The 26,636-nt window shown below is 39.8% G+C and overlaps 1 protein-coding gene and 1 non-coding gene across 2 annotated transcripts in view; one reads left to right on the top strand and one right to left on the bottom strand.

The window, feature by feature from the left end:
* NSUN3 (NOP2/Sun RNA methyltransferase 3) overlaps positions 1-17,965 on the top strand; it is a 67,486-nt gene extending 49,521 nt beyond the window's left edge. Inside the window, exon 6 of the mRNA XM_059688045.1 lies at positions 15,204-17,965. Within this exon, the coding sequence (XP_059544028.1) occupies positions 15,204-15,474 (271 nt within the window). The 3' untranslated portion in view covers positions 15,475-17,965. The remainder of the gene's footprint in view (positions 1-15,203) is intronic.
* On the bottom strand, positions 17,102-17,208 carry LOC132232035 (U6 spliceosomal RNA). Its single transcript, XR_009452199.1, has one exon. It is a non-coding gene; the product is annotated as a U6 spliceosomal RNA (small nuclear RNA).
* Positions 17,966-26,636: the final 8,671 nt, after the last annotated feature.

Here is a 26,636-nt window from a genome sequence, read left to right as displayed (position 1 = left end):
ATGCACAAATGAGGCAAGTGCATGTTGCCAGGCAAGAGGGAGTGAGAGCTGTTTGTTAAGCTTGGGTTATATTATCTCAGGCTTGAAAAAGACCAGACACTTCTTCAAACTAACCAGTCATCTTCCCAAGCTTTCTCAGGCTGGACTGGACCCTCCTCCTAACCCATTTTCTAGATCTTCCAGGGTTCTGTGTCCCTTATCCAATCTATTCTTTTTTCATGCTAAAATGACAGGTCTCTGGTCATCAACTTGGCTCCTATTGCACATGTGTCATAGTAGAAGCACCTTCCCTGTGTCACCATGGCTTTTACTAGCCTTGTACCCAGCAGAGGAATTTCCCCTTTATTGTTTTAACCCTTCCCCCACTCCTCCACCCCCATAATCTGTGAGGAATGAGCATTTGTACCCTGGGGAGATTGGAAAGCTGGTCTTGTCTCCCTACACAGGGAGGGAGTGGTGTTAATCCCCTTGTCAGAGAAATGCTGAGATCCTCTGGGGTGCCTATGAATGCTGCAACTTCCTAGGAAAGCAGGTTTATGCTTCCTAGTTTGTTAGGCTTGATGTCTGATTCCCTTTACTCCCTTCCTTTATTAATACCCAGCTACCTATGCTAAAAGATATATCCCTTTGTTTTACACTGAAAAATTCTCTGCCCGATCTGCCTCTTAAAATAGCACTCATTCATTTACTTGTTTAATAAACCTATTTTGGGAACATTCTTTCTAGTCATGTTATATATAAAACAAAATGAATATAATATAAACCCTGTTTTCAAGAAGCTAAAAATGTCTTGCTTGGGAAAAACTGAAAAGGGAAGAATTCTATGGGGAATCAGGGAAGGTTTCAGAGTCTATGTGAGCTTTGAAGTGGGTCTAGACCAGCCGTGGGCAAACTACGGCCCGCGGGCCGGATCCGGCCTGTTAGAAATGAATAAAACTAAAAAAAAAAAGACCGTACCCTTTTATGTAATGATGTTTACTTTGAATTTATATTAGTTCACACAAACACTCCATCCATGCTTTTGTTCCGGCCCTCCGGTCCAGTTTAAGAACCCATTGTGGCCCTGGAGTCAAAAATTTTGCCCACCCCTGGTCTAGACGAAGAATAAAAGTTTGCCTGATCAAAAGGAAACTGAAAAATAATTATGTAAGCATTACAACTTGCTAAGCATCAAGAAAGATGAGGCAAAGAAAGAATTTCAACTCCTTGACTTGATAATTAATTATACAACTGTGTCTGTCTTACTCTACATGGGGCAGAGGTATTACTGGCTGTCAGGGTTTGGTCAGAGAGGAATCCCTGCAAACGATGTAAGCAATTTCTTATAGGAATTAGATCTTAATCATGGGAGCTAGTTAAGCAGTCTATAGAAATTGTGTGTAATTGTTCCCTACTCCTGGTGTGGGGCTCCAAGTTAGCAGGATCAGTGGCCAGCACATGAAGTGGAGGGGAGGACAAAGGCACACTAGAACCCAGGAGGAGAAAGAGGAACCAGGCCTTTCTATCGTGGGTATTGAGAAATTTTAATACTTTTTCTCCTGCCTTCTGAGTTCTGTGACTGGGCTAATACTCAAATTTTTTTTAAAAAATATATTTTATTGATTTTTTACAGAGAGGAAGGGAGAGAGATAGAGAGTTAGAAACATCGATGAGAGAGAAACATCGATCAGCTGCCTCCTGCACATCTCCTACTGGGGATGTGCCCGCAACCCAGGTACATGCCCTTGACCGGAATCGAACCTGGGACCTTTCAGTCCGCAGGCCGACGCTCTATCCACTGAGCCAAACCGGTTTCGGCATAATACTCAAATTTAATAGAGAGAGAGTAACAGGGAAAAAAATCAAAGTTTTTAATACATGTGCATGGGGCATCCCATAAAAATTTCCAAGACGGTGATAAGAGATTTTTAGACAAAGAAGAAATGGGGAGGGGTGTTAGATATAAGAGGATAAACGATTTACAAGTGATGAGGAAGAGGGAACATGTATGGCAGGAACTTGCTAGGCAGCTCAGAAACAATGGGACTTATGGGGTATCTAGCTGACAAGCTTGGAGTCTTTCTGCGATGGCAAAGTTTCTTAAGGTGATTAAACCAAGGCCCCCCACCCCACCCACAAGTTGAGCCAGTGGATCTGTAAAAACATGTGGGTACACTAAGCTACATATTCATTTCAAGGAATGTTGACAGTTACATAGGCATATGTAACCCATGGCCCCATCAAGTATAGGACATTTCATCACCCCAGAAAGACTCCTAGTGCTCTTTCAGAATCCAGTCACACCACTCACCAGAGGCAACCATCGCTCTGATTTCTTTCACTGAAGAACAACTTTGTCTGTTCTCAAACTACATAAGAGTGCAGCCAAACTTGTATTCTTTTATCTGGGGTTTTCCCCTCAGCATAATGTTTTTGAGGTTTACCATATTGTGTGTATCAGAAGTTTGTTCAATTTTATTAGGTGAGGTAAGAAAACAACATCTTTGCTTTTGAACTGAATCCTCCTGTCCACACAAGAACATTTACTCAGAAGTGCTTGGCCCACCATCTCATCCCTGTAAGAGCTGCCTCCTCAGGGGTACCTTTTCATCACTGCTTCACTTTGGGGCACAGAACCTGTTGACTTTTCCAATCCCACAAGGCCCAAATTACTGAATTTGTAGTTGACTTAGATTATAATCCACAGGCTGTATTCCTTCCATCTCTGCTTCCAAATTCCCAAGATATTTCCTGAGCCTTCTCTTGTTAACACATACTAGCATTTTGAGATTTTCTTCTAGTCATCCTAGAGTTATATAAGCTTTGTTTAGCATGTGATCTATTGTTTCGTTGTGATCTGCCTTAGCAAGATATCATAAATAGTGATTTTATTAAATGTTTTTCCATGGCTGTATTAGTATTCTCTAGAGAAACAGAACAAAAGGGTGTGTGTGTGTGTGTGTGTGTGTGTGTGTGTGTGTGTGTGTGTGTGTGTGTGTAAAGGGATTTTTAAAAGGAATTGGCTCACATGATTATGGAGACTGACAACTTTAAAATCTGCAGGGTGGGCCAGTAGTCTTCAGATGCAGAGAAGAGTCTATGTTGTGGGTCAAGTCCGAAGGCTTTCTGCTGGCAGAATTCCCTCCTGTTCAGAGGAGATCAGTCAGCCTTTTCTTTTCAGACCTTCCCCTGACTGGATGAGGCCCACCCACATCGTGGAGGGAAATCTGCTTTACTCAAAGTCCACCAGTTTAGGAGTCAATCATATCTGAAAATACCCTCACAGAAACATCCATAATAATGTGTAACCAAACATCTGGGCACCGTAGCCCAGCCAGGTTGACATATAAAATTAGTAATCACTGGCTTTCTAGCTGTAGTATATGTTTGACTTTGTCCCGTATTGCCTGCTTACATAATAAGCCAGTTCTGCATTTAATTAATTAATTAATTAGATATATTTTTATTGATTTCAGAGAGGAAGGGGGGGAGAGAAAAATCAGTGATGAGAGAGAATCATTGATCAGCTGCCTCCTACCAGGGATTGAGCCGCTGGGCACCAGTTCTTCCTTTTATATCCTGCTGAAGCAATTCCACATTTGGTGCCAATTTCAGTATCAGTTAATTTTTTTTTCTAATATAACACACAGAGAAAGAGATAGGCAGAGAAAGACACAGAGAGACTCAAAACAATAGTGACTTAAGTAAAAGTCTGAGCAGGTTTCTCAGGATTGCTCTGGTGATCAGTTGATTGCCAGACTCCACAATTATCAGGGATTCAGGCCCCATCTTTCTTCTACCTCATGGTCCAGGGTTGCTATTCCAGCTTTTGCTATTTAACTTGCATTCCAAAAGAGCATACTGCACATTATTTTCACTCACATTTCATGGGTCAGACTTAGTCAAATGACTACCTTTAGTGAAAGGCAGTTTAGGAAATTAGCCTTAGCTATGCCAATTAAAAATCTCATTACTACTAAAGAAAAATGAGAACAGATATTGAAGAACAATTAGAAGTATCTGTCACCAGTTGGAAATTCCTTGATCAGAGAACACTGAAAATTAATAAGAAAACCAATTTGAAAGAAGTAGATGACAAAGGTCTCATGTGGACAGATTTGTTGCAATATATTTTCAATGGAGAATTAATTAAATTTGGTAATTGATTGGCTCTGGAGTGGGAGGGAAAAGAACGTGTCAAGGATAACTGTGGTTAAGCGCATGCTATGTACAGCTCTAGTGTCCAGATTTGAGTCCTGGTTTGGACACTTACTGAGTCGACTTGTACAAGTTGCTTAATTGTCTTACCTGGGTTTTCTTACCTGCAAAGTGAGACTGATAATTCATGTCTCAAAACTTAATTGAAAGATTGAATGAAATAATACGTAAAGCATCTAAGTTTAGGAAAATAGATAAAGCAAGGATAAAGTTATAGGGAAAGCAGATATTTAAGGGATAGGAAGAAAAGAAAAGGTACAGAAGGAGGCCACAAGAAAACTTCAGCAAAGTGAGAGATGGACAAAGAAAGAGTCACATCCAGGAAGCCAAAGTGGTACAAAGTTCTGAAGAGAAGAATCCAATAGTATAGTTATAGTAAGATGAGGACTGAAAATAAGCCTTTTAACTTAGGTTGGTTTTGTACTGATTTTATCAACAAGTTTCTGAGGAAAACATATCTACCTTTTAGAGTTATGGGAACAAAATTTGGTTCAATGAATTACCAGATTATTTGGAATTTAGAATAATTACCAAATTACTCCAGATTATTTGGAATGTTAATGAAGTAACTACCTTTGAGTTTCTAACTTAAATCTAATTTATTAAAATTCTTTAAAAATATGATTTAGATGACAGGCTATAATGAAAAGGCTCAAATTATGTCTCAGCTTGAGTTATTTACTTTCATTTATCTCATCATAAATTCTGTGCAATAGTACTTTAACAGGTGAAGGTTGTATGCTTTATAAAAGAAGCAGGTAGCCCAGCTTCTCAGGGTATAGCTTCAGACCTTTTAATTCTTATTTCTTTATATTAAAAGTGCCTAAAAGTACATAGTTATTCTTTACCTTCAGTGAGTATTTGGAACAGTTGGGAAGATAAAATGTATGCATGTAGCGTCCTCCTCTGTCTTATTGCCCCAGATTCTAGCTTATTTTAGCAGTGGTAATATTTGCTTCAGGGTATGTAGCACTGGGAAAGTTTGTAGTCCATTTCCTGGTATTAGATTAGCTTGGCAGTTTTTGTGCTAAATTAATTAGCTGTGTAACTTCAGACAAGTCACCGAGTCTTTGTGACTCTTCATTTGATAAGTTGGGTCAGACTCTTCACCCTGCGCACCTCATAAGGTTTTATTAAGACTCCATGTGTGAAGTACTCTTTAAATTAAGCACCAAATAAACATAAGGTAACATTCTTAATTAGGCTGATCACTTGTCCTCACTCGATAACATCAGCATCTCATTTTATTCCTGGACCAAATCCACATTCCCATTGATTCAGGAATATTCTATTCTATTCTATTCTATTCTATTTTGAAAATAATAATTTCCTCATGGAAGAATGTGGGCAGTGTCCTCTGTAAGCATTTCACCTTCTTAGTTTTGGATTTAGTTAAATTGTCAGTTAAGAAACAAAGACTGCCAGGAGCTTTCATATATTTTTTTTTCATTTTATTAATTATAAAACTGTTTTCCTCATAAGTTGTAAGTGACCTTATAAAGTAGCTTTATATAGAATCTGAAATATCAATTGAATATTAAATGGTTACAAAGAACCAATTGCAGGATTGATGCTCCTATGATTTTAAATTTTTTAAATTACTACAATCATACTTGGTTTTAAAAAATGTTTAGTGCCAGAGTTTCTAAGATAAGGGGGACAAGGACAGGCTTGCTAATTAATATTGTGCCCTAACCGGTTTGGCTTAGTGGATAGAGCGTGGGCCTGGGGACTGAAGGGTCCCAGGTTTGATTCTGGTCAAGGGCATGTACCTTGGTTGCGGTCACATCTCCAGTAGGGGGTGTGCAGGAGGCAGCTGATCGATGTTTTCCTCTCATTGATGTTTCTAACTCTTTATCCCTCTCCCTTCCTCTCTGTAAAAAATCAATAAAACATATTTTTAAAAAATATTGTGACCATAAGGAATCTTTAATTCTATTTCACTTGATTGCTTCCCCATATTTACATCTGAAAGAGTGGTAGCTGTTGCCCTGATGCTTTAATTATAATAGAAAAGTCAAGAAGAAAGAGAAAGAATAAGCATATTAATTGCAGTAATGTTTAGCTGTAATCTTAAAATTTTCGAGAGTATAGGCATGTATGATTGCTTTACTTCTGCATCACAAATTATAGGAGAGACAGTAGTTGTAGCTTGAAACATGTTACAAGGAAGACATAAAAAGAAGTTAATATATCTCCTGATGATAAATCATGAGGAATTAATGAAAAGGGGAAAGTTACTTTCTGCTTCGGACAAAAGATGGCACTATTGCTGTGCTGATTATTTTCTTCTGCAATTTGGGCTCAGTCTTTTTAAATGCAGAAAACAGTAAAATTTAGTGATCTAATTTATACTGACCCTCCCAATAGAATGCCAGATTTCTAATCAAGGACCTGAAGAGTGGACCAGAAAAGTGGAATTTACATTTTAAAAATTGTTAGCTTGTTTTAATAGCTAAGTATAAAAATAACATTCTCTGAGACTCAGAGATTTGCCATAGGAACAACAGGACACCCTGCCTCATGTTTTCAGTTATCATTAAGTTTGAAATACCCTCCCTCTGGAACTTGGATAATTGTCAGGGTTCCAAATATTTTAGGTTTTTGTTTGTTTAGTTTTTCAAGGTCATTGAATTTAATGCTTTCATTAGGATAATACTTATTTTCTTCAAGGTATTAAAATTAGGTAATTATTTTTCTTTTATTTTCCTGGGTCATTATATTTTACTTACTTGATATTTGGAAAGCCACATGGACTATAAATCTGGAAATATAAAAGTAGTCTCTCTTCTGCTGGGAAAGCAGCACTTTCTCATGTTGTTTCTAAGCCAGTATTTTAAATGACTCTTGAGACTTAGTTCTCTATTTTTTTCTAAGCAGATCTTTCAAGGATGGAGAAATTTAGTGAAAGCACTGAACAAAAAGACAAAATGAATTCCTGAAAAAAAATGGCTTTATTATTGATTGTACAAACTGTTCTTTAAAAAATAACAAACATATTGCCTAGCCAGTGTGGTTCAGTGGTTGAGCGTGGACCTATGAATCAGAAGGTCACAGTTCCATTCCCAGTCAGGGCACATGCCCAGGTTGCGTGCTCTATCCCCAGTAGGGGGCATGCAGGGGACAGCCGATCAATCTCTCATTTCCCCCCTCCCTTCCTCCGTGAAATCAATTAAAAATATATTAAAAAATAATAACAAACATACAAATTAAAACACTTTTTTGTGGAGTAGGGTTGGAGGAGGCTGCAGAGGAAGCCTTGATGCATTGAGAGAACACAAAACAATCCAGTTTCCTTCTTACTTTGTGCTAGAATAAAGAGAACACTGATGGATTCCTGCATCTAGACTGCAGATTTGCCTATCTGATGCTTTTAAAGTTAACATTTAAAGAATTAACTTTTAAAAGGTAATTAAATTGAGCTTTCATCATATAACTATGTGGCTAGTTGATTATATTGATAGAGTATGTAATATATTTATAACTCATTTGAATCTAAAATACAAGTACAAAATCTTATTCCAAACCTTTGAGGCCAGATGTGTTTCAGAATTCCAAATTTCTTTTGTTTATAAAAAGGTAAAGATGTACATATTTGGCATATCACATCACCAGCTTCCCCAGTAGTTTCTAGGACAGCAAGCACCCTGAAATAAAAAATAAATATGTTTTCAGCAAAATGTATGCAGAGTTAGACCACAGGAGGTAGGTCTGGACTATAAATAGCTTAGCATCAGTTTAGGTCAGATTTTGAGGCTGAGCCTGCCACAAACTTAAGAAAAAACTGTGCCGAAACCAGTTTGGCTCAGTGGATAGAGCGTCGGCCTGCGGACTGAAAGGTCCCGGGTTCGATTCCGGTCAGGGGCATGTACCTGGGTTGTGGGCACATCCCCAGTGGGGGGTGTGCAGGAGGCGGCTGATCGATGTTTCTCTCTCATCGATGTTTCTAACTCTCTATCTCTCTCCCTTTCTCTCTGTAAAGAATCAATAAAATATATTAAAAAGAAAAAAAAGAAAAACCTGTAGGTTGCAGAGCTTTTGGCCTTCACAGCATGTGCCAATCTAGAGTTCAGGTCTGCCCTGCGGACTGCCGAAAATCAGTAAGGCTTTCTGTTGTAAATAGGGAAATTTCAATTTAACATATTATTTTTAATGGTTTTATTTTTTCGTGTATGTGTTGTTCTGTTTTATTAACTGGGTGGTTCAAGCCCAAGAATGTATTTCAGCCGATTCCATAAACACTGAAAGACAATCAAAGATTTGGAGAAATGTGTCCAGCCAATCTCTGCCATAAATTAACAGGGTATTAGGCATGCATTCTGCTGCAAGAAAACCATCGTTCTTTTTCTGTTAGGAGTACTTTGGGTAAAAGCATTTCCCATTCTATTTTATTATATACTAGAGGCCCGGTGCACAAAAATTTGTGCACTCGGGGAGGGAGGGGGGGTCCCTCAGCCCGGCCTGTGCCCTCTCCCAGTCTGGGAACCCTCGGGAGATAACGACCTGCTGGCTTAGGCCTGCTCCCAGGTGGCAGAGGGCAGGCCCAATCCCTAGGTGCAGCCCCTGGTCGGGCTCAGAGCAGGGCCATTTGGGGAGTTGGGGCACCGCCCCATGTCATGCACAGAGCAGGGAGGATCAGGAGGTTGCGATGCCACCCTCAGTCACGCTCAGGGTAGGGCCGATTGGGGGATTGGGGCACCGCCCCCTGTCACACTCAAGGCAGGGTCGATGGGGAGGTTGCAGTGCAACCAACCCCCTGTCACGCACAGAGCAGGGCCAATCAGGGGGTTGGGGCGCTGGCCCCTGTCACTCACAGAGCAGAGCCCATCAGAGGGGTTGGGGCGCCGCCACTCTCACACTCAGGGCAGGGCCGAAGGGGAGGTTATGGCTCTACCCCGTCACACACAGAGCAGGACCCGTTGGGGGGGGGGGCGGGGGGGGAGGGGGTTGGGGCACCACACCCTGTCACACACAGAGCAGGGCCGATCAGGGGGTTGGGGCACTGCACCCTGTCACACACAGAGCCGCAGAGCGATCAGGGGGTTGGGCAGCTCCCCCCTATCAGGTACAGAGCAGGGCTGATCAGGGGGTTGGGGCGCCTTCCCCTGTCCCGAACAGAGCAGGGCGGATAGGGAGGTTGTGGCCCCGCCCCCTGTCGCACACAGAGCCGCAGGGCGATCAGGGGGTTCAGGGGGTTTGGGCACTGCCCCCTGTCACACTGATGCCAGTGCCGGGAGGCCTCGTGGCTCCGCTGATCCCCGTGCACTGGGTGTGTGTGTGGGGGGGAGTGTCCCTCAGCCCAGCCTGCCCCCTCTCACATACTGGGAGCCCTCAGGCGTTGACCCCCATCACCCTCCAATCGCAGGATCGGCCCCTTGCCCAGGCCTGATGCCTCTGGCCTAGGCGTTCGGCCCGGGCAGCGGGGACCCGCAGCTGCAGCGGCCCCACGATCGTGGGCTTTGCTTTAGGCCCAGGCAAGGGACCCCTAGCTCCTGGGACTGCCAGCTTCGACCATGCCCAGCTCCCATCGCTGGCTCCACCCCTACTTCCTGCTATCACTGGCCAGGGCGGAAAAGGCACCTGATTCTCTGATCATGGCTGGGGGGCAGGGCAAAGGCGGCCCCAGCTCTTAGCTCCCCCCTGGGTTTCCGATCACTGTCAGTGGCAGGGGGCTTCTTCCTGCTTTCCCTTTGGCCTCCCTGCATTGTGCCTACATATGCAAATTAACCGCCATCTCAGTTGGCAGTTAATTTGCATATAGCCCTGATTAGCCAATGAAAAGGGTAGCTCGTACGCCAATTACCATTTTTCTCTTTTAATAGTGTTGATTATTAATCAGGGTCAGTTTTATTTCCTGCAACAGTGTTGTGAGATAGAATCTTATTTCTTATTTCAAGTACGGCTAAGTCTAATCACTTACATAAGAGGCTTCTGAGGGGAACATACATGTTTCAGGAAAATGAGTGAAGGATTGTATTATGTGGCAAGTCTGCTTCCCTGAGCCCTGTATTACAGTTGGACATTGTGTATTGAATTATACATAATATTTTAAAACCTAAGATGATGTCTACTAGTTCCCATTTCTGTTTAAAGTATTAGGTTTGCCTTCTCCCTAATCTGATCAGAATAATACTTTTGGTTCATCTACTGTAGTTAGTCATGACATTTTTGTATGATTACAAAGCTCTGCTGACCATCACTCATAATTCAATGGTAAATAATTCCAATCATAATACAACTTGTTATTTAGTAATTTCATGCAATATAGTTAGTGGTGTAGCACAGGTGAAAAATAATCCATTACTCAGGATCTTCTTAAGCCATAAAACTTACAGCCATTAAGAAATCAGGGGGCACGGCTCATGTGGAGATTAGCAGAAGATAGCATTATGCCAAAATGGATGTTGCTTAGTTGTTTGGTTTTTCTTCCTCTTATTTAAAAACAAACAAACATAAGAATAACTTTGCATGGCACAGAAATTGACACAAGCATTGAGAACTCTTTGCCTTCTTTGCTATCAGAACCCAGATCCAACATGTCATTTTTCTTCTGTGATCTGGACTTACCTTTTTATATGGTCATTACCACAACTTTGCCAGTGTATTAGTGCTACTCCAGTCTCTCTAACTTCTAAACGTTTTTTTCACCTTCCAGAATTTTTAATTTCTTCCTGGGCTTGTTAAGAACTACTAAGTAGTATCTTTCTTCCATTTTTATCATTTTTCTCCAGAGCAACACAATCTTTCTCACACCCTACTGCCTGTCTTGCAAATACATATACAGTCTTCTTTTTATGATTTGGATGAAACCTATAATAACAGTTACTAGAATCTGATGGACTGTTTCAAAACATGTGTGAATTGTTATGGGAGCAGATGATTTATCCTAGGCACTACTGTAGTGGGCAAAATACTATATATTTAGGTACTTATATTTTAGGCATGTGTTAATTTTCAATTAATATATTGTAAAACATATACTACATTTATCTTTTTTTTGTAAGAGAACATTTATTGGATAAATTATAGAAGTAGAAAAAGCAATTTCTAGAAGAAATGGGCTTAGGAAACACATTATGGAGGTAAAGGAAGGGCCCTTGGAGCTTGGAAGTGAGGAAGCTAATGGTTAGAGGCCTTGGGGATTGGGGAGAGGAAGGGTAGGAAAAGACGGGGGCATGCTCCCAGGAGTTAGAGCGCACTGGGTCCTCCTTCCTAAGGGTTTAAGGGTGGAGATTCTAGGGGAGGTCCTAGGGAAGATCTCAATAGAATATTCAGCAGTTTTTCATGTGTGTCCTTTCAGGGTTGAGGTCTCCATTGATGGATTGGCATTTCAGTGCAGCTGGTCTTGACATCAGCAGTTTTTCTATCATTTGATTTTTATTGAAATACCAAAAGTATTGGTTTTAAATCATTTGATTGTAGAGTGGTTAATACTCTAGTCTTAATTAAAATTGAGTACTTAGTGCCATTTATGTATCAAAAGCAAAGGAATTCTTATGTGTATTTATAAATGCTAATGTAGAGATAGATTTACACTTTCTGCATAACCAGTGTGACCTCAGTATGAGCTGGCTCAATTCATGAGAAAAATGCCTTCTATGGCATAACATATTTCTTAGTATAGAAAAGTCTTGGTTATATGAATCCTGGAAGTGATTTTTCCCCCCCACATTGCCTATTTTCCTTGATCTTTGAATACAAATTATGGTATTTTTAAAATGTATAACTACTACCCGCAAAAGGATAGAAATGGTATTTTAAAAAACAGTCATGAACAGCAAAACAGCAACAACCATTTGACAGGAATTCCTAACATTTGCCCTAGGGCAGGGGTGGGCAACCCCTGGCACACGTGCCAAACATGGCATGCCATTAACTTTTGCTGGCACGCGAAACCCTCTCTTATAATCTTCCATTTACATTTTTTTTCTTAATATTGACTTTTTTATTTTTCAGATAAATTCAGTGTAGGTGCATCTTAGATAAATAAATAATTTTACATAAAAAGTTATCTTAAAGACCATAGACATGGATTGACGAGAGAGGGGAAGAGCAATTTCTATGCCTCTGCCTTAACTCTCCCTGCCTTCCTAGATCCGACCAGTATTTTGGTTTCATCCACATATGCTTGTGAATCTTTGTTCTCAGTGATGAATTTTGTTAAGTCTCGTAATAGGAGTAGCCTGACGGATGAAAGTAGTAGCTCGTGCATATCTCTGAAGGTCACGAAATATAAACCTGATGTAAAATCTCTGTCATCAGTGATGCAGCAGCAAAAGTCCCACTGATAATATCAAACGGAGTCATAAAATTTTCTGTCGGACTATCAGTGTACATGTATACATTAAAAAATAAATGTATTTTTCATCATCATATACTGTGTTTTTGTTGCTCAAATGAATTTTATTATTTCTTCAAAGTTCTTCACATACGTACACCTTAAGAGATATCAAGTAGGCGTAACATGTTCTCAAAAAATTAGGGTTGGCATGCAGAAGAATTTTGAGTCAGAGATTTTGCTGGTTTTGGCACGCACTCACAAAAAGGTTGCCCATCCCTGTCTTAGGGTGTTGAGATTAACCCAATTTATAAAAAAGCCTTTCCTTGTTTAGAAATTAATGAGACCAGTTAAGTTATACCAACCTAATTTTAGAAAGATAAATTACGAATGTTGGAATGAAAACAAAGCAGAAGAATTAGCCAACACTGGCAACATTATAGAAATTAATTTAAATTTGCATCAAGCCAGAAACTTATTGTTTGTGAATGATGAGGCTTCTGTATACTTTTGTACAACTATAATGAGAAAGAATTATACTTACTTGATTAAGGACTGGCTTTGCTAATTGTGAAACTAGGATAAAAAAAGTCTTTTTACTATAAGTTTCAGATATCTGTATTCATATCTGCCTATATCCCTTGCACAATACTCTAACTTTTTAAAAGAAAGTCTTTTGTCCATTGCTATAGTCAGTTGAAAGTGATCCAAACTGAGTGTAGCTGTAACTTACACAATTGTAGCAAAATATACTGATGCCTTAGTATATTATTATTAAAAAAAAACCACCACATCACCGAGTGTGTATTTGTTTCTTATTGCTGCTATAACAAATTACTACAATTTTAATGGCTTAAAATAATACATATGTATTATCTTATACTTCTAGAGGTCAAAACTTTAAAATCAAGGTGTGACAGAGCTGTGTTCCTTCTGGAAGCTGTAGGGGAGTGCAATATACAGAATGTTTGTGTCCTCCCCAGATTTATATGTGGAACTCTAATCCCGAAGGTGATGGTATTAGTTAATGGGGACTTTGGGAGGTGATCAGGTTATGAAGGTGGAGCCCTCATGAGTGGGATTAGTGCCCTTATAAAAGAGACCAGAGAGAGCTCCCTCTCCCCTTCACCATGTGAGGACAGGTCTCCACCAGATATCAAACCTACCAGGACCTTGATCTTGGACTTTCCAACCTCCAGAACTGTGAGGAGTAGATGTTTATTGTTTAAACCACCTAGTCTATGGTGTCTTTGTTATAGCAGCCTGAACTGACCACACAGGTAAAGTCAGTTGATAATCATTTCCTTACCTTTTCCAACTTCTAGCAACGGCCTGCACTCCTTTGCTCCTGGCCTTTAGCCAGCAATCAATCCTGCCATTCCATCCTTAGCACCAGTTATCGCCTTTCTTTCTCTGACTTTCTTACTTCTCTTTTCCATTTGTAAATATTTTTGTGAAAACGTTAGGCCCACTCAGATAATCCAGAGTCTTTCTATCTCAAGAGCCTTAATTTTATCACATCTGCAAATGTCCTTCTGCCATGTAGATCTTTACTGTTAAATCTCAATTATTGGGGATGCGCTTTAATTGTTTAAATATAGTTGTGAGACATGGAGCTGACTGGGCTCAAATCCAGTAGAGGTTGTGGAACATGATTTTTTTTTAAAGTTACTGATTAGTAATTGCTCTGGGGTTATCACTACAGCATCAAGATTAAAACTTTTTTAGTTTTATGTTTCAGTAGATCACCTTGCCTCTCACTCTACTCTTCTTATTGAGGCTATCATGAACTTTCTTTAAGAAAAAAAATGTTTTGTTTTGTTTTGTTTTTATTTGAGAGAGATAGACACATCAACATCGATGGGCTGCCTCCAGGGATGGAACTCGCAACCTGGGCATGTGCCCCGACGGGGAACCGAACTGGCAACCTCCTGGTGCATGGGTTGAAGTTCAGCCACTAAGCCACACCAGCCAGCCTATCATGAACTTTTGTTACCTTAAAACATCCTGGTTTCCTATCCATGCTCCCATCCTGTTTTTCACGAAGAGTTGAACCCTATCTTTTCAAAAACTAACTTCTCCATTTGTAGTCTGAAACTTGGGACTGCTCTTCTCTTGGATCTACATTTACAAATATTTGTAAGTCTTCTCTTTCAAACAGACAGACAGACAGACAGACAGATAAATCTTTCTTCCTATCTTTTCCCTGAAGCTACTCTTTCATCTAGTGAAGCCTTAATTTCTTTTTTAATTTCTGCCTCCCTTTAAATAGGCATTCTCTCAGGGTCTGTCTTTAGTCCACTTTTGTTTTTCTTGCTCTTTTCCTGGGAAATCTTACTTATTCCCATGACTTCATCTGTCACTGACCCCTAATCTCTTTACTGAAGGTCAGCTGCTCTCTTGCACCTACCTGTACATACCACTCAATATAGTCAAAGATAAACCTATTTTTTCATCCTGTTCTACCCCCATCCTCTTATCCTTAAAAGATCAACAGCCAACAAATCAAATACACTCTGTCTTTCCCATGTTGATTAATTTGATTACCATTTTCCTAGTCACCTAGTTAGAGAGAAATAGTTGTGTGGCTAGAAAACATCCAGAGTTATTGCAGTCTGAGTCAGGATTGCAAAAAAGTTTCAAGTATGTAAGTTTCCTTGCCCTCAAACGCCGTAGCTTGTTTTTAATGTACCTAACCAATCTAATGCATTTTCCTGATTACATGCAGGTCTGCAATTAAGGCGTTGCGTCCTGGAGGGTTACTTGTGTACTCCACATGCACACTTTCCAAAGCAGAAAATCAGGATGTGGTCAGTGAAATTTTAAATTCCTGCAGTAACATCATGCCTGTGAACACAGAGGAAATGGCAAGGACTTGCTCCCAAGACTTCGCATTTGCGCCCACTGGCCAGGAGTGTGGACTTTTGGTGATTCCAGAAAAGGGCAAAGCGTGGGGCCCGATGTACGTAGCCAAACTGAAAAAATCGTGGACTGTATGAACTTGGTGATGTGCACTTTGCAAACTGTGTCCGGGTACTATTGTATTTATTTTTTCTGGGCTTTCTACATGTGAACATTTAAATAATTATGGAGTCAGTTTCCCTGGATCTGTTTTGGAATCCAGGATGCTAGTTTTGGATGCTAGTTAATACTCCAGCATTTCAGAGTTCAGGCTTGAGAATTTTACAGGTGTATATTTTTCCTAGAAATACATCTACAGCAGTGATTTAAGGTGGTGCAGATGGTGTTTGTTCTGTATAATAAAATTGCTGTCTTTTACTTAGCATTTTGTAGTTAATCTACATGGTTTTGTGCATAGGATGTTTGGAAGTATGTCCTATCCATGAGGTTGGTACTTTGAACCTTTAAAAATGCACATTTGCTGGCCCTCTGAGGATTTGTCTTCTTATCAAATATACAGATTCTTTGAGAGTTTTCCTCCCCCTTTTTCTTAAGAACTGATTGGTATTCTGAGACTAACTTCTTAAGCAGCTCCATTTCTAGTTCTAGCAAAATATGTTTCCTACTTGCTAAGTTGTTTTTTGTTAAGGACTGTCTTCTGTTTACTGCAAAGGTCAGTGACTCTACTGACATCAGCTTTATTTCTGCACGTTTTTTGTATTCACAAATACAAATTGAAAGGGGGAATTATGTTGAAAGGCCATTAGAAGAGCAGATTCACATGCACATGTTTGAGTTTCGACATTCAGCTAGTAGAATAATGGAGTCTACCCAGCAGACTATAAAGCAAGTGCTTGAAACAAAACCAGAATGATTAATAACTGCAATAACTGGAACTATATTCGGAGAGTTTTGTTACATAATTGCAGTTATAATGAGCACCACAGAATCTGATTATCTTAGAGTTGCAATCTGGAGGGGCTTTTTATTTCACTCTGTTATGAAATGTTATGTGAGAGTATGATGTCACATGTTAATGCACAAGAGGGAGATGCCTAATGAGAGTGGATTATATTATTACTAAAACCCAATACATTTACTAAGTGGCTCTCCCTGTTTACATATATCTTGGGAATGTTGTACACATTTCTGTATATGTACTTAGAGTTTTAGTTTCAGGGTGGATCATGTGTTTTCTCTAGAAATTGCTTCACTTAGAGTCCAAACATATTTTTCCAACTGTTAAGAAAAAGTATGCACACTTCAAAAGATTATATTATTTTGGAAATAAGCATTTAAAAAAAAAACTCTGACTATTCTATATAATAAAAGCCTAATATGCAAATTGTCCCCTTGACTGAGAGTTAGCCCAGAGTTCAACCCAGAGTTCAACCAGGGGGCGGGGCTGGCCAGCCAATTGAGGGAAGGCCCTGGCTGGTAGCAGTGGCAGGCAGCTAGGGGCAGGAGAAGGGAGGCCCTGGCCAGCTGCCGGAAGCTGCTAGGGACCCTACTCATGCACAAATTTCATGCACTGGGCCTCTAGTATAAATATAAAATTCTGCTGAAGTTGAAGCTTTTTGAATTGTTTATTCTATTCTGTGCGAGTAAATAGACTATTTACCTATTAGCTTTTTTTTGTTTTGCAAGCATATATAACTGGGTTACTGAAACTGGGAAGTCTGAGGAAGAATGTTTATTCTATACCTTCATTCCATTAACCTTTTTATTTTTTTAGAATGCTTCATGAATTTGCATGTCATCCTTGCACAGGGGCCATGCTAATCTTCTCTGTATCATTTCAATTTTAGTATATGTGCTGCTGAAGCGAGCACAACCATTTTTTTCTTTATATCTAATAATATATTTAAAGAAAAGCTGGATCTCTTAGACTCAATCAGATATACTGGGATAATAAAGAAGATTAACGATAATGGAAAAAGATATTTGTTTGTATGTGTGTGCCCATTAATTTTTTTCAATATGAAATCCTGCCTTTAGATACTGTAGGTTTAAGAAGTGCATTCATTCTGAGTAGGTTAATCACAAAGTAAATTTTCACAGTGCACTTCACTGAATGTCATTATTTTCCCAACACAATGCCATGAAGCCTGTTCTGAGTACTCAGTGTGCCATTGGATTAGACCTTCCTATGATTACTTTAAAAATGCAACTATATATGTGTATATAAATATCTCACTTTATTATTAACAATCATTATAATGAAACAGCTGACATTTATCTATTGACCATTAAATATTTGATTGTTATATATACATATAACTTTTAAAAAAAGATAGATAGCTTTTTTGATCTTTTAAACAGTTTCAGGAGTGAGCATTGTAACTACCTTTTGTAGATGAGAAAACCAAGCTCAGTACTATTCTTGGGTCCAAGATTAAAACTAGCTCCAAAGGCCAGGCCCTTGCCCCTCTCTGCACTATGCTGTCTCGCAGGATATCCTATATAATAAAAGGCCAGGGACCATAAGCAGACGACCGGAACTACCGCTCAACCAGTCGCCATGAGGTGCATTGACCACCTCTCAGTCCCTCCCCTCCCCCACCTCCCCCATCCTCCCACCTCTGCCTGCAGGCAAATGAGGAACCATGGGGAAGTGGGTGGGTGGCAGCGGGGTGGGACGGGGGACTGGCTAGCGGCAGAACAGCTGACCCCCCCCCCTCCCCCAGGTCTGTAGGCTCCCATAGATCAGTGATGGTGAACTGGGGAACCGGGGTGGGTGGTGGGAGGACCAGGCTGGCTGTCAGGCAGTTGGGATCCCCAGCTCATCCCCAGCTGCTCGGGGGCTCAGGCCAGCGGGAAAGCAGGCACTGGTGACTTCACCTCCCTGCGTGTGCGCTGGGTGTGCGCTGGGCCGGCTGCTGATGGAATGCGCTGCCTACTTCGGGCTGCTCACGGGGGCGCCGCTGCTGCTGCTACTGCCGCTGCTGCTGGGGCTTGCAGCGCTGACAGAAGCTGCGGGGCACACCTGCGAGCTACCCGCCCCCTGGGGGAGGAGGCAGCATTCCGCTTGGGGACTGGGGAACGGGCAGAAGCTGGCCCTGATCACAGGCTAGGCCTAGGGACCCTACCCACACGATTTTGTGCTCAGGGCCTCTAGTAGGTTATAAGAACCCTCAGGGTTACCCACTGGCTTTACCCTTATTCTCCATTGCTCAGTTTTCTAAAGCAATTCCCTATCCACAGGGCATCTAGGGTTAGTCAGTATTTGGGGTTTTTTTACCCCAAATATTTTAGGGTGTGTTCTAAAGAAGTACTTCTTGTGATTGTCATTCCCAGAAATATCCCAAGGACATACTCTGTGCCTGCCTTTTCTTCGCAGATGCTGAACTGAAGAATAGAAATTTGGAGCAGCCTTGCAATGTCAATTGAAAAGCAAGGAGTAACTGATACTACTTTCTGTGGCATTGAGTTACTTTCAAAATAGCTTTATAAAAATTTAGGTTGCTTACCAACACATTAACTTCTCTCTGCCATCAGCACACTGAACAGCCACTAGTTTCAGAAATAGACTATGAATAAATGTAATGCATTTAAATGGTGTGTACTGAATTTTTAAAGCATCAGATACTATCTGTGGTTTGGAATCAAGGCAGTCTGCAGTCCTTTTATCCAATTATATATATCCATCTAGCCTTATGCTCAAGATTGCATGTTATCCCCTTAGCAGTATTGTGAAAAATATCCTTTTATACAGGGTGAGTAGACATAAAATAATAGAGACCAGACCACTGGCTATGCAACTAAATAAAATTGTTGCAAATCTAATAGGCCCTTATCCAACTAGGCTGTATCTTGGGAGATAAGCATGAGATAATCTGCATAGGCTAATGTAACTCATCTGGAATACAAAGAAAAAATGGGAACCAATAGCAACACTTTTATTAGATACCTGGAAGTCCTTTGATGCAATTGAATGGGCTACTTGTATTATGTGCTAGGTAAATTTGACTTTGGGGACAAATATAACAGCACATTTTACTTTCAACCCATTTATATGGTTCAAATAAATGGTTTATAGTCTCTCTTTCCTTGCCTTATTGTTGCATTGTGGAGGGAAGAAAGGATGGTGCTCATGATTGATGGAATTCTTCGGGCTGACATTGAGCTATAATATCACCCAGGTCCCATGGGCATCTGAAGGTATTCAGATGAAAGTTCATAAGTTAACTAATATTAGCTGATAATCTACTTTTTGTTCCAAAATCCCTAACAACATCTGTCCTGAAAACATTAAAAGTAATATCAAGCCTTGGCCGGTTTGGCTCACTGGATAGAGCGTCGGCCTGTGGACTGGAAGGTCCCAGGTTCGATTCCAGTCAAGGGCATGTAGGGGTTGCAGGCACATCTCCAGTAGGGGGTGTGCAGGAGGCAGCTGATCGATGCTTCTCTCTCATCGATGTTTCTAGCTCTCTATCCCTCTCCCTTCCTCTCTGTAAACAATCAATAAAAAATATATTAAAAAAAAATAAAAGTAATATCATAATTTGAAGTGGCTTCAGGCTGCAGTCATTGGGTGTGAATCAGAAATACTGTTTTTACAAGTGGTTGTTTTCATATTTTTCTACCCAGTAGAGGAATTGCTAGATCATATGGTAGTTATATTTTTAATTTTTAAAGGAACTTTCATACTGTTTTCCATAGTGGCTGTATCAATTTACATTTTTATACCTGAAAATTTATATGTTATTAACCAGTTACTTCAATAAATTAAAAAAAGAAATACTATCTTGATAGAATAGTTTCTATTCATATTATTGTGTGACATTTAAAATAAAAAAGAATTGATTTGGGATTCTCACTAAGAAATACTTAAACAATAGAGTAAAAAACAAAAATGTAAAATTGACCTGTAATTCAGTAGTAAGGTTTTTAAGAAATAGGTTTCATTAAATCTAGGGAGGAAGAAAGCCTAGAGTGTATACTTCTTTATTGATTTATTTTTTAAAACCTTTATTGTTGAAAGTATTACATATGCCTTCTGTTTCCTCCATGTACCCGTTCTAGCCCACCTCCGCCCCCCATACCAGATCTTCACCATCCCATTGTCTGTGTCCATGCTTTATGCATATAAGTTCACTGGCTGATTTCCCCCCACCTACCCACTCACACCTCGTCACCCTCCCTCCTCCCCCCACCTTCCCTCTGAGACTAGAGTATATACATCCTTAAAATTTAATTAGCTCAATCAAATATTAACTCCATACCTTTCTGTAACTTTTCATAAATGAAGTAATTTCCTCAATCATGTGAGACCATACAGTCATGTTGAAACTGCAAAAGCATATGCTACCTTAGGAAAAGGACTATTTTCCTCACTGGAAGCTATTTGATGGAGTACGTCATGACTCAATTAAGCTTGCTATGGCTTGTCAAAAGGAATTTTCTGCTGTATATTGCTGTGGAAGAGCCCATTATTCACAAATAACTATTCAACCTAGCAGATTCAACAAAGACTAAAAATGTATTGCCTATTGAAAAATAAGAAACAGGACTATAGCACACAGCTATTCCCTAGTTCTTAAAAATAAGTAGGAGTAAAAGGACACATATTAACAAGAATGAATAAATTTAAGAGGGATTAGCATTGGTGACAGGAGAAAAGAGGGACTGAGCTTATTCCAGTTTATAATTAAGTTATAGAGAGAGTCCTCATTTACTCACCTAAACAAGATGTTAACAACTTTCCAAAATGGTAAACCTTTCTCCCCTTCTTATTTCACAGCAGTACACTGGCTTGAGGGGTAGGAGAATTGAGAGGACTGAAGAATTTGTGCTCACTCATGATTTGTTAGTGGGAAGGATTACTGTCTGTAGCTCGGAGCTGGCAACTCTTAAGAAAAGGAAAGTGGGGATGTGGTAGTGGCAAGTAGCGTGATGCTACTGGAAATTGTTTTGGGTGATGTGTGATCTTTTTAGCCATGAATAGCCAACATAACAAGCTATACCACATTTCCACATTGATAGACGTCGTCTTGACTTAATCATAAAACATTTATGTGTAAGTCTTAAATTATAACAAGTGTGTTTAATAAATTCAACAGAATACACAAACTACCTATGCTCTTTAATAAAAATATTTCTTTTTTCATATATTCTGGTACAGATAATCTCTGTTACATTTTCCTTATAGCATCTATAGCTATGCCCATAGATGCATTATTTTTAGCTATCTAGTTAACCTGACCACATAGAGTTAACTCAGCAGGCTTCTTTTCCATCCCACAGTATTGAGTTGGCTGAAGCAATTTGACAGTTTCAGAAGAGGTGATTTTTTTTAACCAAGAGAGTGGTTCTGAAGAGGTTTAAGTGGGATCTGGAATATCACTCTGGGGTAGGGTCTGGAATGAGTCAGTCAAACATGCTTCAGAAGTGAAGGACAGTATGATAGGCCTGGAGGGTTTAGTATACACAGGAAGCACATTACAACTCCCAACAAGGTTTATGTGTTCATCTACCTGGTCACACACTCTATATTCACTGAGGATGTCAGTGTCTAGCTCATATCTTCTCCATTGCAACTCCTGCCACAGGCTGAATTGAACATCTCTATGAAAAACTTGTCCAATATCCTGCCTTCCTGATTCCTCCTCAGTGGCTCTTGTCTCCATTGTCTTCAGCAACTCACACTCCTAGGTATTCCTTAGAACTTGGCATTGTCTGGAGCCACACTCTCAATTGACCTTCCTACATGTTGGGAATTTTTTTATCTGCCCTGTCCAGTATGGTAGCCATTGCAAGTCTATTGAGCACTTGAGGAAAATAATTGTAATTTTAATTATTTTTAATGTAAATAGCCATATGTCGCTAGTGACCTTCATACTGGATAGCACAGATCTAAAATTTCTCCACTTAGGAAAATTTAATCTCAGTACCTTCTGTTCTTCCATCTCTCTTATTCTCATTAAAAACTGCAACCCAATTTTCTTGACACCTGTTGTTTTTAAACCTTCATTCCCTAAGACTATAGTTTCCTCCCCTGGTCGCCTTCCCTTATTGATTCTGGATGCTATGGTTGATTCCCTAAACTATTTTCTCACAGTACTTTCATCTCTTTCATGCTCTTAAACTCCACTGCATCTGATATTTAAACTCTCATCTCTAGATCGGTCCAATAGTCCATGTTTCTACTGACATATCTAGATAGTTGAGCATTGTTTGGAAAAAAAAAATCATAGAGCAGTACAGATTGATGGCGCTGAAAATTTACACACCTGTGCAGATTGATTTCACTACAAATTCATGTTCACCTGCCTCCTATGACTTTTACTCTGCTCAGTAACTTTGGCTCTTCTTTGGCCAGCTTCCTTTTCCATTCTCATAAGTGGATTGTCCAAACTTCCACTATTCTCTGTAACTCTCTTATATAAACACTCTCCTCTTTTCTCTCAGAAGATGCCCCTGCCTCCTAGTTTCTTCTGAAAATTGCGGTCATCAGTGTGAGTGTCCATAATCATTCCTGTTGCATACACCTTATATTTGGAAGCACCACCATCTATCTGACCCCACAAGTTAGAAAACAGGAAGTCGTATATAGTTTTTATGTATCTCTTTCTCTCACTTCTAAATAATAACCAAATCTTACCTTTTATATTGTTTTATATTGTTCTCTTATTGTTTACTACTATTGGCATTGCCTTAGTTAAGACCATCTGGCCTATTAAATTTTCTTCCCAATTCATCTTCCCACCTGCTACCTCACCCCTCACAGTCCATACTGCCTGTTGCTGCAGAAGGGCTCATCCCATAACAAAATCCTAATATGTCATTACCTGCTCAGAATTCTTTAATGGTTCCCTGTTGCCTACAGGATGAAATCTGAACCCTTAGAACCCTTAGCATTTCATATTAGGTCCTCTAACTTTGAGATTTGTATCTCTCTTGCACACTCTAATTCTCTTACACACACACACACACCTGCATCCTCTTTAACTTAATAAACCAGTAGTGAGGCCCTGCTGAGATCAGGTTCCAGACAGAATCTGGGACAGATTGAGTTGTGTGGCTCTAGGACAGGGGAAATATTTCCCTTGCACACCTGACCAGTACAAAACCCTCCCTTCATCTGGCCAAATCTTGGTCTGTTCGGGCCTTATAAACTCTGTTGGCCTCATCCTGATGAATCCTTGAGATACCCACCCAACCAAAAAGGTGTGCAAACAACCAGAAGGTGGCCTGGGGTATTTGCTGAGTGGCAGACCCAGCACTGGCACTGAATTTGAACCTATATCAATCTAGTGAACACCACTGGCCTCCCCTGGTGACGCACTGAGAACCTACTTCATTCAACTTGAGAACTGTCAGAGACTCTTTCAGTGACTGAGCCTAACAAGCATCTGGCAGGCAGAGGCCATGTTGAGGTGTCTTGGGGCTTTTTCTGACCACCCCCTGGGCCTGGTGCTGGTGAAAGCTGGCCTTGGTATGCAATTTGGTCCTTCCCTCACACGTCCAGGTCCAGGAGAGGCTGCCACAAACTGTGGATGGTTTTGTAGCTCCAGACAGGTTGGGTCTGACATTGCCCTACAGCAGAGTCTTTACCAAGAGGCACCAAAACCAACATGCCCAGGAGCCAGCTTCAGACAACATCAGAGTAGGATCCAATTACCTTCACAAGCAGCATATCTAAAGGAAGATCTTAACAGGCACAAAACCCCACTGAGGCAAATTCCCGGTTAGTGTGGTCAGCATCTATGGAATAGCTCATACATTGTGGTCAGGGTTGAGCCTTACAGTTAGACAGCCTGAGGGTCGAGCCCACACATGAACGTGCCAAGAGCAATCAAGACTCACTTGCAACAGGAGAGCCCACATAACCCACACAAGGGACATTCCTGATGCGTCCAGCTCAGGTAATCAAAGAGAGTGCATCATAGCTTGCCATAGGACACCTGCTACCAAGGCCACCCTACCAAGACTGGGAGTCATAGCAGATATAATTAATACATAGAAACACACACAAAGAGGCAACCAAAATGGGGAGACGAGGAAAATGCCCCAATGAAAGAATAAGAGAAATCTCCAGAAAAAGAGCTAAATGAAACGGAGGCAAACAATTGATCAGATAAAGAGTTTTAAAAAATGGTTATAATGATGCTCGAGGAACTTAGTGAGAACTACAACAGCATGAAAAGGACATAGAAACCATGTAAAAGAACCGTCAGAAATAGCGAATGCAATATCTGAAATGAAGAATAAACTAGAAGGAATAAACAGTAGGTTGGATGAAACAAAGGATTGAATCAGTGATTAGGAAGACAAGGTAGCAGAAAACACCCACTCAGAGCAGTAGAAAGAAAAATGTATTTAAAAAAATGAGGCCAGGGCTGATGTGGCTCAGTTGGAGCATTCTCCCGTACACTAAAAGGTTGCAGGTTCTATTTCCAGTCAAGGCACATATCTAAGTTGTGGGTTTGATCCCAAATGGAGCATGTATGGGAGGCCCCTGATCAATGTTTCTCTCTCTCTCTCTCTCTCCCTTACCCTCTTTCTCTTTCTAAAAAAAAAGGTAGTTTAAGGGACCTTTGGGAAAACATGAAGAAAACATCTACATCATAGGGTTACCATAAGGAGAAGAGGGAGAAAAAGAGATTGAGAACCTATTTGAAGAAATAATGACTGAAAATTTCTGTAACCTGGTGGAAGGAAAAAGAAACACAAGTCCAAGAAGTGCAGAGTCCCAAACAAGGGGAACCCAAAGAGGCCCACACCAAGATACATCATAATTAAAATGACAAAGATTAAAGAGAAAGAGAATCTTAAAAGCAGCAAGAGAAAGACAGTTAATTACCTACAAGGGAGCTTCCATAAGACCATCAGCTGATTTCTCAACAAACATTTCAGGCCTGAAGGGATTGACATGAAATATTTAAAGTGATGAAAAGCAAGGACCTACAATCAAGACTACTTTATCCAGCAAGGCTATCATTTAAATTTGAAGGAGAAATAAAGAGCTTCTCAGACAAGAAAAAGATAAAGGAATTTGTTACCATCAACCAACCCAGTACTACAAGAAAATGTTAAAGGATCTTTTAGAAGTATGAAGAAGGAGGAGAAGGAGCAGCAGGAGAAGGAGGAAAAGGAAGGGAACACAGTTAAAAGTAAAATGGCAATGAATACCTACCTATCAATTATCACATTAAATGTAAATAGCTTCAATGTTCCAATCAAAAGACATAAGGTAGCTGAATGAATAAGAAACAAGACCCACATATATACTAACTATCTGCAAGAGACCCACCTCAGAACAAAAGATACACACAGACTAAAAAGTAAATGGATGGGAAAAGATATTTCATACAAATGGAGAAGAAATGGAAAGGGTAAAAAAAAAAATCTGGGGTCGTATTACATATATCTGACAAAATAGACTTTAAAAGAAAAGCTATGGTAAGAGAAAAAGAAGGACACTACATAATGATAAAGGGAGCAATCCAGTAAGAAGATATAACCCTTGTAAACACATGTACCCAATATAGGAGCACCAACATATGTAAAGCAAATCTTGATGGTCATAAAAGGAGAGATTGACAGTAATACAGTCACACTAGGCCATTTTCACACTCCATTGACATCAATGGATAGATCTTCCAGACAGAAATCAACAAGGAAACAGCAGCCTTAAATGACACACTAGGTCAGATGGATTTCATTGAAATCTTCAAAGTATCTCGCCTCAAAGCAGCAGAATATGCATTCTTTTCACGTGCACATAGAACATTCTCAAAGATAGACCATATGTTAGGATATTAAACAAGTCTCAGTAAATTTAAAAAGATTAAAATTATATCAACTATCTTCTCTGACCATAATGGTATGAAACTAGAAATCAACCACAAGAAAAAGAAACAAAACATACAAAGACATGGAGGCTAAATACCATGTTACTAAACAATTAATGGATTAACAATGAGATTAAGGAAGAAATCAAAAGATACCTTGAAATAAATGAAAATGAGAACAGAGTTCATAATCTATGGTACACAGCAAAAGCAGTCCTAAGAAGGAAATTCTTAGTGTTATTAGGCTTATCTCAAGAAACAAGAAAAAAAAAAGAAACAAGAAAAATCTCAAATAAATAATCTAATTTTATACTTAAAAGAACTAGAAAACAAAACAACAAATCCCAAAGTGAGTAGAAGAAAGAAAATACTAAAGACCAGAGCATAAATAAATGAAATAGAGTCTTAAAAAAACAATAAAAAAGATTAATGAAACCAAGAGCTTGTTCTTTGAAAAGATAAAC

The sequence above is a fragment of the Myotis daubentonii genome, chromosome 3 (genome assembly GCF_963259705.1).
Source record: "Myotis daubentonii chromosome 3, mMyoDau2.1, whole genome shotgun sequence".
Lineage (NCBI taxonomy): Eukaryota > Metazoa > Chordata > Mammalia > Chiroptera > Vespertilionidae > Myotis > Myotis daubentonii.
This window is presented reverse-complemented; position numbering and strand designations above follow the sequence as displayed.